The sequence below is a fragment of the Momordica charantia genome (genome assembly GCF_013281855.1).
Source record: "Momordica charantia cultivar OHB3-1 chromosome 4 unlocalized genomic scaffold, Mcharantia_2.0 BLBB01000004.1, whole genome shotgun sequence".
Taxonomy (NCBI): domain Eukaryota; kingdom Viridiplantae; phylum Streptophyta; class Magnoliopsida; order Cucurbitales; family Cucurbitaceae; genus Momordica; species Momordica charantia.
This window is the reverse complement of record NW_028275162.1, coordinates 23,128,202-23,142,281: the sequence shown is the minus strand read 5'-3', so window position 1 is coordinate 23,142,281 and position 14,080 is coordinate 23,128,202. Positions and strand designations below refer to the sequence as shown.

Genomic DNA, 14,080 nt, shown 5'->3' with positions numbered 1-14,080 from the left:
CACCTTTTGATTATAAAACATTGAACTAAGCTCAGGTTAGCATTTTACTAATTGTTGTACTTTTTAGCTAGATTTTATCGGCCTAAATTTTAACCTAAAAACTAAACATAACATCCTACTAATAAAAATCTAAATAAAAGTTTAATCTAAGCCGTCATAAACTAAAATTAGGAAGAAAAAAAAACGAAATAAAGTTAAAATAATATAATTTTTTTAGACAATCTTTGTATAGAAGAAGAACTGCTGTTTGTTGACCAATTTAAGTTAAATTATTTAACCAATAAAATATATAGTTTTTAAAAAATAATATAATAGCAAATTTTGTTATAGAGAAAAAGCAATATCTTTAGCATTACTATACTAAAATATACAAGAGTTTAGAGAATCATTTTTCAATAATGCTGTAAATGTAATTTTTGAGATTTCATTAATCAATTATATAATTTATCTTTATAAACTATATTAAAGGGTGTGATAGTTGATACTTATTTTTAGATTTATTTGATATAATTATAAAACTCCAAACTTGCACCTGATATGAACAAATTGATAAATCCTATATATTTATTTTTCAGACTGACTGAGATTAAAAAAAACATAATTTTTTGTTATATAAAAAAAACATAGGAAAAATATATTTTTGGTCACTTGAGTTTGGCGTAGGTGTCAATTTGGTTCAAGTTTCAAAATGAACATTTTTGGTCCCTCAGATTTGATGTAGGTGTCAATTTGGTCATTAAGTTTCAAAATGAACATTTTTTATCCTAAGATTTGAGGTATGTGTCAATTTGGTACTTAAATCTCAAAAATAAATACTTTTGGTCCCTAAAATTTGAAAATTTGTTCTAAATGGTCCCTCAGTATTATTTGACCGTTGGTTGACTTAACGAAAAAATGACTTGGCAATTAACGAGTGGCTGGTTAGGAACCAAATTGGAAAGCAAATTAAAAAAATACAGTCACCAATTAATTGCCACATCATTTTTTCATCAAGTCAACTCATGGTAAAAAAATGGTTAGAGACCATTTAGAAAAAACTTTCAAACCTTATGGTCTAAAAGTATTCATTTTGAAACTTAAGAATCAAACATATTTCAAATTTTAGGGATTAAACTGATACCTACCCAAACCACATGGACAAACAAAAATGTATTTTTTCCAAAAACATATATCAAAATACATTAGATGAGAATTTTACAGTATAAAGGAAAGCAATATGATAGTTTTTTGGTTAAAAATTAACCGTGGTCCCTTAACTTTACTTTTATTGGAGTTACCTTAAACTTTAAGTCTTTAATAATTTAGTATTTATATCTTAAAATTTGTAATAATTTGATTTATAAACTTATGTTGCAATTTAATTTCTTTAGTTTAAATTTTGTAACGATTTAGTCTTTATATTGAAAAATATTATTAATGTTTTGTGGTATTTCTTATATATGTACATCAATAAATTAATGGAGACTAAATATGTTCATAAACTACAAAAACGAAATTATTCCATAATTAAAAAAAAAACAGACACATAATTTTAATGAGATTTTTTCACAATATATCAACTAAATTATCTCATACTATCCACGATTAAAAATTCGTTGATGTAATATTTTTTCTATATTTTTCATAAATTTAGAGACTATATAGTTATTCATTTGAAAGTAGAGAAACAAAATATTTGAAAGTAGCAAAACAAAATAATTATAAGTAAAAGTTTATGAACTAAATCCTAAATAGAGGGACAGAAAATATTTTGTAAACTATAATGTTTTGTTTTTAGGAGGACAAAAACGTAAAGTTGTGGAGGAGAAGGAATGGTGGCCTCACGTGAGTTTTATGGGTGAGAGAGAGGCGGCAATATAAATTTATAAAATTATTTTAGAGGCACTCCTCGTCCCAGGCGTACGATAAAAATCAAAATTGTTCCTTCCACGCACGCGCAATGCGTTCCGAAATTGCAGAGAATCACATCCAAACGGCATGTTTGGGTACATGCATGCATGTACATAATGCTCATGCCCCCTCTACCCATGCATGCACATCCAATATTCATTTTTTCTTTTTTTTTTTAATAACAATATTCATTTTTTCTTAGCACGTGTGTGTATATATATTTTTTAATTAATTATCTTAATAATTATTTTTTTAGTAAAACATGATGAGGGATAAGGAATTCGAACTCATGATCTTCTGGTTGAACATAAATGTCTTAACTCGTTGAACTATGTTCAGATTGACAATAAATTAAGATATATTCATTTTTCAAAAAGGAAAAAAAGATACGGTAAATTATAACCTTAATATAAGCCCGACCCAATTATTAATGGAACCACAATTTTTCATTCTAAGTTATAAAATTTTGTGATTGATTTAGATTTCTTTTTTCTCGGTAAAATTTTCAAACTCGTTTACTATATTTAAAAATACATATTTATTTAATATCTTTAATGTAGAAAATTAAACATTCTACCTATATTTACATATTTATATTATGCTGCTTTTAAAATGTCTCCACGCATGATAGAGAGAAATATCTCTCGTCTTTTGATTGGTGTTTCAAATTTTAAATGAATTTTTTTATTTAACTTCAAAATGATGAATGCAAACATCAGATTAGCTTAATAATAATTAGTAATTATTTTTTACTAAACGAAGATTTGACCGAGTGGTATGCTTTTATCATTGAACTTAAATATCAAATAAACATTTTAAAGATCAAGCCCACACCAGATAATAAAAATGGTACCTCTTGTCTTCAACTATCTCTATTCAGGATCACCTTGATTTTTCTTTTCCAATTTCAAAGATAGAAACAAATCCGTAAATATTAACATTGAAAAATCGCGTTCCTTAAAACAAAATAAAAATCAACAAAATTTGGGAGCGATTAGGATTTTATTCAATTTTTAGTAGTTTCATACTTTATTATTTTATTTTGGTGCAGCCTTGATTTATTTTGTATTTTTAATATGTTTATTGTAATATATATATATATATATATATATATATATATATATATATATTAATGAATTGTATTTATTTTGATATGATGTACTCTTCAAAAGTGACCATTTTAATTTCAATTGGCAAATTTTTAATTCAAAATGTATATACAATAGAAAATTTCTCTACAAAGTTATAGCTACATTTTAAAAAAATTAACGAGTAGGATATCATACTAAAATTTTTATCAAGATAAATGAGATGAAAATAAATGGACCAAATTAATAACTTTTTTTTAGTTCATAAATGAGAAAATGAGAAGCAACGTTTTGAAAGGATAAGAATTAAGATAGGATAAGAATTAAGATGAAGAAAAATTAAAAAATATAAGGATAAAAGTAGATATTTTAAAAGCAAATCACTAAAATGAAAAAAAAAAGTATTTAAACCTTACATTTTTTTTTTCTAGTAAGTAATAACCATGTCTTTTATCACATTATTTTAGAAAACAAATAGAGTAATCCCAGTCATTATATTTTAGAATTCATTATTTGTAAATTAAAGAAACAATTAAAATGAGAAAAATAGGTCAGCTATATGAAATATGTGGCCTACCTACACTGTACCGTACACCGAGTCACAGCAAATCGCCCCCAACACCAAGAAAATTGGTTCTCAACGTTGGGAAAATTTCTTATTTCAGTTTTTCTGAGACTCCAAGAACACCAAATTATTATTCAAAAATATTATTAATATTTAATATTATATTATATTAGACAAAAAAAAAAAAAAGAGATTTAGATTTGGCAGTAGCCCTGGAAGAGAAGAATAGGGAAATTCAATTGTGGAGACGTTTGTTTGTTTGTTTGATTTTCAGTGTCAAAGAAAACCAAGACGAAAAATTTTTCACATTCGCCGTCTCCTCTCCTTCTCCAGGCTTCTCCACGTTCGCTTCCTCTTCTCTCTCCCGCCGTTTCTCGCTGCCGTTCTCCATTCTCTCCGCCACCGCCACCGCCACCGCACGGTGGTTGAAGCCAAACGAACCCAACAAACAGACAAAAACCCTATTCGCTGTTCCGAACAACCCAAGCCTCATTTTCTCTCATTCCAATCCATTTCCATCTCTCTCTCTCTCCTCCGCCGCTTTCTTTCTTCACAGTCTGAAACTCTTTCTCTATCTCTCTTGTTCTTGCCCTCTTCATACGCATTTTCTTGCTTTGGTTTGGGATATACAGCAACCACTGGGGGCAGTTATTGAGGCAGTTACGCCTTCTGGGGTTCGTCAATCAGTCTGGGTAGGGTTAGTTCTTCGTCGTATATCTCGCTTTCTTCATATTTCTCCCAGGTTATATTATTTATCGCTTGTGTATTCTCTTGCTGTTCAGACCTCCGCGGGAGTTTTCCGGAGGCTGCAAATTGGCTTTAGGGTTTCTGATTTTTTTTTTCCTTGCACATTCAATCGGAGTTTGGATTCAGGTTTTTTCAATTTCTTTTACCCTTAGGGTTTTCCTTTTTCCTGATCGAACTGTTTTTGACGGGTACAATCTTCTGTCTTGGAATTGCTCGCCTCACTTTATGATTCCTGAGTTTTGCCTTTCTTTATATTTCTGCATCTCAATCGATTCCCTCAAAGACGAGGGTTTTCCGAGCGTGTTTTGCTGACTGAATCTACCCTCAATCGAACATGGAAGCTTAGAGAGACACTGAGGCTCTTTCTCTTACCATTCTTTGTAACTGAACCGCTTCCCCTTATCCTTGCTATCTCCCCTGTTTTCATCCTCTGATTCCATACCCGTACGAGAATTAGGTTATTTTGATTTTGCTCATAAGATAAGATAAATCCCGTTCAGAATGCGTTCAGCTTGTAGCCAAATTGGCAGCTACTTGCTTGAATATCCGTGTTTGTGAAGTAGAATAATTGTAGTGGATAAACTCTTAGTGGCATTTAGGACAAAAGTTTTGAGAAGTATCCTCTGGGTTCATTCCCGTGCTTGAGTTCGTATCTTTGAAGCAATTCATTGCACATGTCAATCATTGCTGGAACCCCGGATATGCCACTAAGTTGATGAAAACACATATGGTTTGTAGCCGTGAATTGCATAGTCAGGGATGCCTGTGAAGGTTCATCCAACGCAAAATAGAGGTTAGACATTTGAAATAAAGAAGTACAGGTTAGGGTTTTATACATTCCTCTATATAAGGAATACGATTTTGGAAATTAGCGGTGGTAAAGAAGGCAGAAGTGTTTTTTACTTCTGATATTTTGATCATGTTCAGCATTCCTTATGGAAAGAAGTGAACCCACATTAGTGCCAGAATGGTTGAGAAGTACTGGAAGCGTTACTGGTGGGGGCAATTCAAACCACCATTTCCCGTTGTCTTCTTCCCACTCGGGTACTAATATTTTATTATTGCATGCTTTCATCAACGATGCTCTCTTTCTGCTTACGTGCCTCTGTTCTGATTTTGAACACCTTTTAATTGTATATCCTGTGTTGTAGATGTGTCCTCTCTAGCTCAATCGAGAAATAGAACTTCCAAGACCATTGGTGATTTTGATACTTCACGCTCTGCTTTTCTGGATCGGTCATCTTCATCGAATTCAAGGAGAAGTTCGAGCAATGGTTCTGCTAAACATGCATATAGTAGTTTTAACAGGGGTCACCGTGATAAGGATCGTGAGAAAGAAAAGGATAGGTTAAGCTTTGGGGATCATTGGGACCGTGATTCTTCTGACCCTCTGGGAAAGATCCTTTCCAATAGAATTGATAAAGATGCTTTGCGGCGCTCTCATTCAATGGTATCCAGGAAGCAAGGTGAGCTGTTTCACCGAAGAATTGCGACAGATCCAAAAATTGGTGTCAGCAGCAGTCTCAACAATGGCACTGGAATGCCTTCTGGAACTAGTGTCGGTAGTAGCATTCAGAAAGCTGTATTTGAAAAGGATTTCCCTTCACTGGGATCTGAAGAAAAGCAAGGAACATCAGATATTGGAAGAGTTTCATCTCCTGGTTTGAGCTCACCAGTACAGAGCTTGCCTATTGGGAATTCAGCCTTAATTGGTGGAGAGGGATGGACATCTGCTCTTGCTGAGGTTCCCAATATTATTGGAAGCAGCACAGGATCATCGTCATTTCAACAAACTGTTCCTGCTATATCAGGGGCAGGGCTGCTGAGTGTGACAGCTGGGCTTAATATGGCTGAGGCATTGGTGCAGGCTCCATCTCGAGCTCGTGCTGTTCCTCAGGTATCTGAGGTACTTTCCTATACCTTCTTCTGTTGTAAATTATGTACTCCATTTGATCTAAAGTTCGTCTTTCTTTACCCCTCTTGTAGTTATTCGTCAAGACCCAAAGGCTTGAGGAATTGGCTATTAAACAGTCCAGGCAATTAATACCAGTAACGCCTTCCATGCCAAAAGCTATGGTAATTGGGGCTAATGCAATTTTAGAATCTTTGTTGTATAGATTTGTTCCTGCTCCTTTTTAGTTTAACTAATTTTGGTGCCATTATTTTGTGGATTTGAAAACGAAAAATATTGATTCATGAAATATAAAAGAGAATTGAGAATCATAATTACTTGGTATCTTGACAACTTATATCAATCTCTGATGTCAGTTAGGATTGGCACTCTTCTTATAGCTGCATTGTGCTGTAGTCTTATGTACTTAGGATGTACGTATAATTATAGTCATTTTTGGGTAGTTTATACTCAAACTATGCAATGAAGATACTAGTAATATTTTTTTGACATTTTCTGTGCCCCGAGTGTCTGACAAACATTTTAAGAACTACAGTAATTTTTTTTGGAAAGTTTGTTATTCAAAGATTCTCTCTTCAACCTACCCATCGACTAAGAGAATACGTAGGTTGTATGTTAGATGGCAGAAGTTATAACATTTGCTAGAAGTTTATGGTTCAAAGTCATTTACTATGTGCTAGATAACAGTGCTACTTCCCCCCATATATTATGAGAGACTCAATTTTTACGCTGTTTTCTTGCTTGATCACTTTTTGGAAACTCATAAGAAGTAGATGCTAGGAAAGATATAACATGATGTTTTGGGGTCCACTTGTATAGTTTTCTTGTACGTGATTTTCCAGTTTGACTATGCAGGCTCAATTATCATTTGTTAATCACTTTTTATTTTCTCTCTCAAGTGCGAGGAAGGGCAGTAGTAGATTAAAAATGCTTTAAGGGAAGTGTAAAATTTCTATATTAAAGTCCTTCATTTGGTTTAGCTGTGGCCAATAGCCGTGGCCAATATATCACCGATGCGGCTAGCCGCTAGTATCCTCTGTTAATGTGTATATTTGGTAGGCAAGTTTTTTTTATTGTGCCTGAAAGATTTGTTAAGCTGTTATCTGACTGTCAACTCCTCTTCCAATATTGTTGTTATAACTTTTCTGAGCATACCTATTCTGGAAGGTTCTGATTTGTTCTTTTTGTTTTTGAAGCTGATATCAAATATTGTTGTGTTTCAGTATGGTAATGTAAAAAACTTGTTTAGCAATATAACTTTCAAATAGTTTTCAGGACAAAAAAAGGCCGTGGACAAGAAATATTATTTTTTTACTTTCATTGTGTTTTATTTTACGTTTTCTAAATGAACTATTCACATCTGATCATTATTATTTTAAACATATAACTTAATTTAAATATGTTAATTTTTATATTAATATGCAAAAGAAATAAATGAAAACACAAGAACCTAATATATCTTTCCAAATAGTTTTAAAAGATTTGTTTATCAAAACAATTGTTATAAAATACATCCAAACTGTTCTCAGCTCTTGTTATCTAGAATATATTTAGTCTTTACGATTTGATAATCCTCTATATCCTGGTAAATTTTTACAATAAAATATTGATTTTAGTAGTCTTCATTTCAGCATTAAATGTTATCTAGGAATACATATTTCTCATAATTATGTGTATCTGCCAATCTTCTGTTTTTCCCCTTTAGATGATCGTTGGCTTATTTCTTTGATAGGTGCTTAATTCTTCTGATAAATCAAAGCCCAAGCTGGCATCAAGAACCGGAGAACTTAATGTAACCATCAAGGGTGGACAGCCACAGCCCTTGCCAGTCCATCATACCAACCAAACTCGTGGTGGACATGTCAAGTCTGACGCTCAAAAGAGTTCTCATGGGAAGTTTCTTGTTCTCAAACCACGAGAAAATGGTGTCTCCCTTGCTGTAAAGGATGTCCCAAGTCCAACTAGTAATGCAAACAACATGGCAGCAAACAGCCAGTTCGCTCTTGCACCTTCAGTTCCACATGCTCCTTTGAGAAGCCCAAACAATTCAAATGTTTCCTCTGTGGAGCGCAAGATTGCTAGCTTGGATCTCAAATCCGGATCAACTTTGGAAAAAAGACCATCCTTATCACAAGTCCAGAGTCGGAATGATTTCTTTAACCTCATTAAGAAGAAAACTCCAAAGAGTTCTTCTGCTATTCTCTCAGATTCATGCCCTGCTGTGAAATCTCCTACAATTGGCCAATCTAATGAACTAACAAGGGAAGAAATCAACATTCCTGCAAGTCCTCGTGTTGTTGAAAATGGTGCTGTGGAGACTAGAAATGGCGATAGTTCTGAAGAGGTTCAGGCATCTTGTGACAGTGGTGAAAAACTTGCGAGCCACGTTGGTGCAGAATCTTTAGATGAAGAGGAGGCTGCTTTTCTTCGTTCTCTTGGATGGGATGAGAGCTATGGTGAAGACGAAGGCCTTACTGAAGAAGAGATCAATTCTTTCTATGAGGAGGTAAACGAATACTTCTTGATATGATGTTTCACTACCTCTATTGCTTTAACTAATCCCCGCTGCAATATTTTTCAAAGATTGTTCTTGTTTATATTAGCTGACGAAGTTGTAATGGTATGTTATAATTATAGTTGCAGTATATGAACTTGAAGCCACCTACAAAAATGGTCCGGTGCATACAGCCAAAGATATTTGTGCCGTCTGAATCTCATGAGGATAGCAAGGATGGAGCCGGTTCTGAATTGAGCTCATCTGACTCAGAAGCCTGAATTGCCTTTTTTCACCCATGAGAAGTTCTAGTTCACAATTTTTAATGGCAGTGGGGTTATTTTTTTTTCTTATTTTTCTTTTCCTTCTTTTTGTTTTCGTGGTTTTAAAGAAATGCTGATGAGAGTTGGGTTGGAAGAAGAGGTGGATGTTAATTGAAACACTGAACAGTGCAAATAGTGCAATAAGTTACAGTTGCCCAAATCCTGCCTACCTTTTACAGCGGGAGTTTTTGCGGTTTTTAAGGGCAGTTGCAAAGGTTCGGCAGGCGCATATTTTGTCTGCTCTGAAAGATGTGGTGAAAGTTGCATCTTTTGGTTCGTTTTGGTCCTTTTGTTCTCTTACTTTTTGAAGAGGTTTTGATTCTGGAAGTTGCTAGAAAGGAAAAAAAAAAACAAGAAAAGAAAGGGTTACTGCTTTGGAGAAAAATGGAAAAGGAAAGAGAGATGAAAAGTTTCTATCCTAGTTTTAGCATCCATTGATTTATTGTTTGAGATGTTACTTTTTTACAGTTGGGTAGCGTAGCCTTTGACATTGAATTGCACTGATTGTGATTACACATGAATAAGAGGATTAAATTTAGAGACTAATTGTCCGGTACCACTCTATTCACCCAATCATTAATATTTTGTTTAAAGAAATATAGTATATTTTTTTCTTTTGCAAATTTGTTATTTTGGCCTTTTTCTTCTCCAAATTCAAATATTATTAAATAATATTCACCTTTCTTACGGTATGGTCTGGTGTTATAGCAAGTAATTAGAGTTAAAGATGGAATGTGGACTAATTCATGTTTTTAAAAATTCTCATTGCAAGCAACTGGTTACTTTGAGGTCGTTTTCCAAAGCACGTATTGCATTCGGCACCCCTTAAGAATCTACTGGGAAAAGATTGCCATTGATTTTTATATATTTTTTTTCCAGCAAATGGTTGCTTCTTGTGATCAATTCGTCACTTTCTCAGCTGCTATGCCGGCTGTAGTTTATCAAATAGAAACCCCTCCACTTACTAAGCAATCCTTTGGATTCTTCAAATTCATTAAGGCATCCACTACAGCCCCTCGGGACCGTAATTTGTCCCTTTTCATCTAAATTGTTTCCATTTATTCTTCTTTTCAAGATATGAACAAAGTGCGACAAGGCCGAAATGGCAGTAACCTTGAAAATTTGGCTCGCTTATAATTGAATTCGTAAAGATATGTAGATATGGTTTGAGCTGACGAATAACACAACATTTACAAGATGTAAAAGTAAAGGGAGACCTTGTGGTTCAGTTCTAATGAAACATGCACAAATGACTCGCCAATGCAGCTCTACACAGTTGGTAACTCTCTTCAGCCTCTGACGTCCAAGTTCATTGATTCTCTCCAACTTATTCCGAGTGAGAAGTCCAGTAGATCAACCCACTGCAACAAACACTACTTCAGGAAAACAGATCGTAGAAACAGGCTAACATTATAGGAAACTCCTCGGAAAAACATTATGGTATAGTAAGTTAGCCTTTGCTATAAAGAACATCACTAGTAAGTTAGCCTAGTGATGAAACCCCTGAATTATCTAATTTTTTCCAGAGAGCAGTTTCAAGCAACAAAGAACAGTTTTTTCTCAAAAACATATATTGATATAGTATTAGAACACTAAAGAGAAAAGGTGATTTAAAATGTTCCACGTAGATTGAGGAAGGGTGGAATATAGAAGTTATTTTATATGAATCATACTCAGAAATCAAGAGAAACAACATACTGAAAGTTTATCCCAACAACTCTTCTTTAGACTTTAACAGAGTTGCCTTGCAGAATTTTTTTTGGATAAGAGCCTTGCAGAATTAATTCAACGGAGTTGAGGATAAAAAGTTATCGCATGGTTGTTGGCACAGATCCAAATAAAAGACAAAAAGGAAAAATCAGAATTAAGATAATCATTGAGAGGAAGGACCATTTACCTAACCAACACAAACACACACTGTAATACTCCCGCAACTCCCGTCCACACTGATGGCCCAGTTTTTACTATTGAATCTTGTATCAAGAGTCCCACTGATGCTGCTAATGAAACGAATGATACCACATAAGCGAAGAAGAGCCAAAGCTTCAATCTGTTGTTAATGGAAATATCAGCACTGTTAATTACAACAATATACTTGCACTACATCAACACATCAAATTCTCAATGTTATCACAGGATTCATTAATTTTCCTTTGCTTATAGGTTTAAAACTTGATAAACAAAGGTTGATTTCCATGATGTCCCGACGTATCAATTCATAGCCAACATATCAATTCATCATGTCCTGACATGAACCGATATTGTATTCTAGTAGGAATGTGGAAGGCATATAAAATTTCTCTTTAAGAAAAATGAACAACAGATTTTGTCCTCAACAAGCAGATATGCAGAATCTTTACTACTGGGCTGTGAGCACAGTAGACGTCCATGATTTATGTTGCCATTAACATATAATGAAAAAAAAAATCCTAATTCCCTTCACGTTTCATTATCCTTTGTACCCCCCTCAATCAGTAAAGTTGACTCTTGAGACTCCTAGTGATTATCGTCCCTAAATCACAGCGGTTAAAACATATGGAGCAAGCCGCAATTTTATGTCGTTACCTTGCTCTAATTGTTATTTTCTCCATTGATCAGTAAATATGTGCACAATTCTTTTAATCCGTGTGCGTTTGATCCAGCTCGTGAGACAACTGTCCAACCCTACCATACATTAGGTTGCAAAAATAATTCATTGGATATTAAATCCTAAATAGTTGTATAATTAATGTTACCGTTGATCAATAGGTCTTCCATACAGATTTTAATTCCACAATAACCACCTTAAGAACTCCTTTTTTTTGTGGGTTCTAATGAAGCTCGTAGAAGCTAGGTTTCCACTAGCAAGTCGCTAGTGATTTTATTCCCAAGCAAGTATTGCAACTACTGAAGGTGTAAGGAATGGTTTTCAATGCATCTTAATCCTGACATAGCAACCCAAAAACATTTCTTAGCTCTAGAACATTATAACCTCAAATACACCTTTTTCTTATGTTTGTCACTGTCAGACCTCCACCAGCGTTTACTATCACTTGGACCATTCAATCAAGAAATTATGATCGATCTCTTCATTTCTGCTGGTCTATGCAGTTCACACATACACATTTTTCTTTCAACTCTCTCTCTCTATATATATACCACTAGACATGTGCATTACACCCTACACAACCTCACTCTTCCCCCTTAGTAGTTTCTCCTCTTGACAACCCACTTAATCGGAAAGGATATTAAAAAGGGATTTACAGAATTGGCTAACAGGACGTTCTGATAATAATCATCACAGTAGAAATGCTGCTCCCATGAAAAAAAAGGCGTAAAAGTCTCGGTGCAGATATCATATCACATATGCAAATTACTCTTACTTTAAACACAGACATTGACAGTGTTCAACTTTTGTTGCCTATTTGACTTTTCTCCTCCTTTATGCGCTAATAACGGACAGCTAACGAACAATTCATTCGTTGCTCGATTCCAAGCTTCGTGATGAGTGTTTCGACCATGCCCCTGTAACTTCTATTGCATGCAAGCAAATTTGGGCTCAAAGTGCATTCGATAATCTAAAAATGTAAATTAATACCCGAATGTATGAGTTCATAAGATCCTAACACATCCAAGGAGAATAATGCTAGCAAGAAACTAAACCACATTGCACATTAACTTGTCGAAGAAGGACGCTATGAAATTGCATTCAATCAAATCGAATGATAAAGCAAGAGGGCCGCTATATGATCGGTGACGGAATTGAACAATAGAGAAAAATAGGAAAGCAGACAACACATTCATAAAATACTCGCCTCCATTCGCCTTCCTCGTACGGAGAATAATCGATATCTTCTTTCCGAACGCAATTGAACATGAGAGCCGCGAAAGAGGCAAAAATACCTGCAACGCCAATACCGGAGGCACGCCGTCAAAAACCCTAAGCGCGAATTACACGGAGCTTGGAGTAGTAAATGTGTAAGAATAAAGAACCTGGGAGGTAGTGGACGAAGGAGACCGGAACAGAACTGCAGACGACGGCGTCAACCCAAAACCACCATCCGGCGCCGAACACGGCACCGGCGACGCCTGGGGCCGAAGATTGACCACAGTTCCGCCAAATCCATTTGGGGTTTCTTCGTTTTGCCTCCTCCTTGCGCTTGCGGGTCGAGACAGCTTGATTTGGAGAGGCAACTGTGAACTTAATAATGATCTCACAGTTCAGACTCTTTCCTACCAATACTTAATCTTCAATCTTCCATTGAAGCTTCAATAATCGAAGAAGTTTTTTTTTTTTTTTTTTTCCCCTTTTTCGTTGAAACGGGTAAATAAAAATAATTATATAAAGACAAAAATTCTTCGTTTTAATTATTATTTTTTATAAGGAATTATATTTATTCTTTTTTTTTTTTAGTTCGAATTATATTGATTATTATTGTTTGATAAGATTGTCATTACAAGGTCTTTTTCCCTAAATATAATGCTTTGAAAATTTCAATTTTACCTTTAATTTATTAGAAAAATATCAATAACTAAATTGATAATTATTTAAAAGAATGGAGATATTTAGCATTTTCTTTCTTCCGATGATAATACAACATAAATATAGGAGTGATAATGTGAATATAGTTTAAATGTTATTTTGGGTGGTTGTATTCTCAGCTTTCGGTTTAGGTGTATTTTTAAAATGTCTATTGTGATCGTTGTATTTTCAGTTGTGATCGTTGTATTTTCAGCTTTTGAAGATGAAAAGCTTTGGCGCATAGCCCTCACGGTTTTACTTTTGGTTCTATCCAAAATACTTCATACCAATGGACATAATTGTCATATCTTACATAACTATGATCATCTCCTCCCCAAATCAACGTAAGACTTTGTTTGCATTTCGTTTATAAACCCAACAATCCTCCCTCAAACAAAGTACCAACGAGTCTCTCCTTAAGTAGCCACTAATTCGTACTCTCGGAGACCAGAACGAGAGCTCGCTCTTATCTAAGGTTTCCGCCACACCTTGATAGAGCACACCCACAGATTCCACCATGACTACACCTTCCAAGACTCACCACTTATTTGTTCGACACT

The 14,080-nt window shown here is 34.4% G+C and overlaps 2 protein-coding genes across 3 annotated transcripts; one reads left to right on the top strand and one right to left on the bottom strand.

Annotated features, from left to right (window-relative positions):
* The first annotated feature begins 3,763 nt into the window (after positions 1–3,763).
* On the top strand, positions 3,764–9,565 carry LOC111011833 (C-jun-amino-terminal kinase-interacting protein). Of its 2 annotated transcripts, XM_022285736.2 has the most exons (7): positions 3,765–4,235; positions 4,326–5,083; positions 5,218–5,334; positions 5,442–6,196; positions 6,277–6,366; positions 7,935–8,708; positions 8,840–9,565. In XM_022285736.2, the coding sequence occupies exons 2-7, from the start codon at positions 5,050–5,052 to the stop codon at positions 8,975–8,977; spliced, it is 1,908 nt and encodes a 635-aa protein (XP_022141428.1). In that variant the 5' UTR covers positions 3,765–4,235; positions 4,326–5,049; the 3' UTR covers positions 8,978–9,565. The 2 variants fall into 2 exon arrangements, with proteins under 2 accessions (XP_022141429.1, XP_022141428.1); XM_022285737.2 differs by having other exon boundaries at positions 3,764–5,083; positions 5,442–6,187.
* A 563-nt stretch (positions 9,566–10,128) lies between these two features.
* LOC111012019 (transmembrane 50A-like protein) lies at positions 10,129–13,312 on the bottom strand. Its single transcript, XM_022286042.2, is given in 5 exon segments — positions 10,129–10,380; positions 10,917–11,069; positions 12,814–12,901; positions 12,992–13,091; positions 13,093–13,312. Coding segments are annotated over 5 exon segments (408 nt in total). The 5' UTR covers positions 13,126–13,312; the 3' UTR covers positions 10,129–10,346.
* Positions 13,313–14,080: the final 768 nt, after the last annotated feature.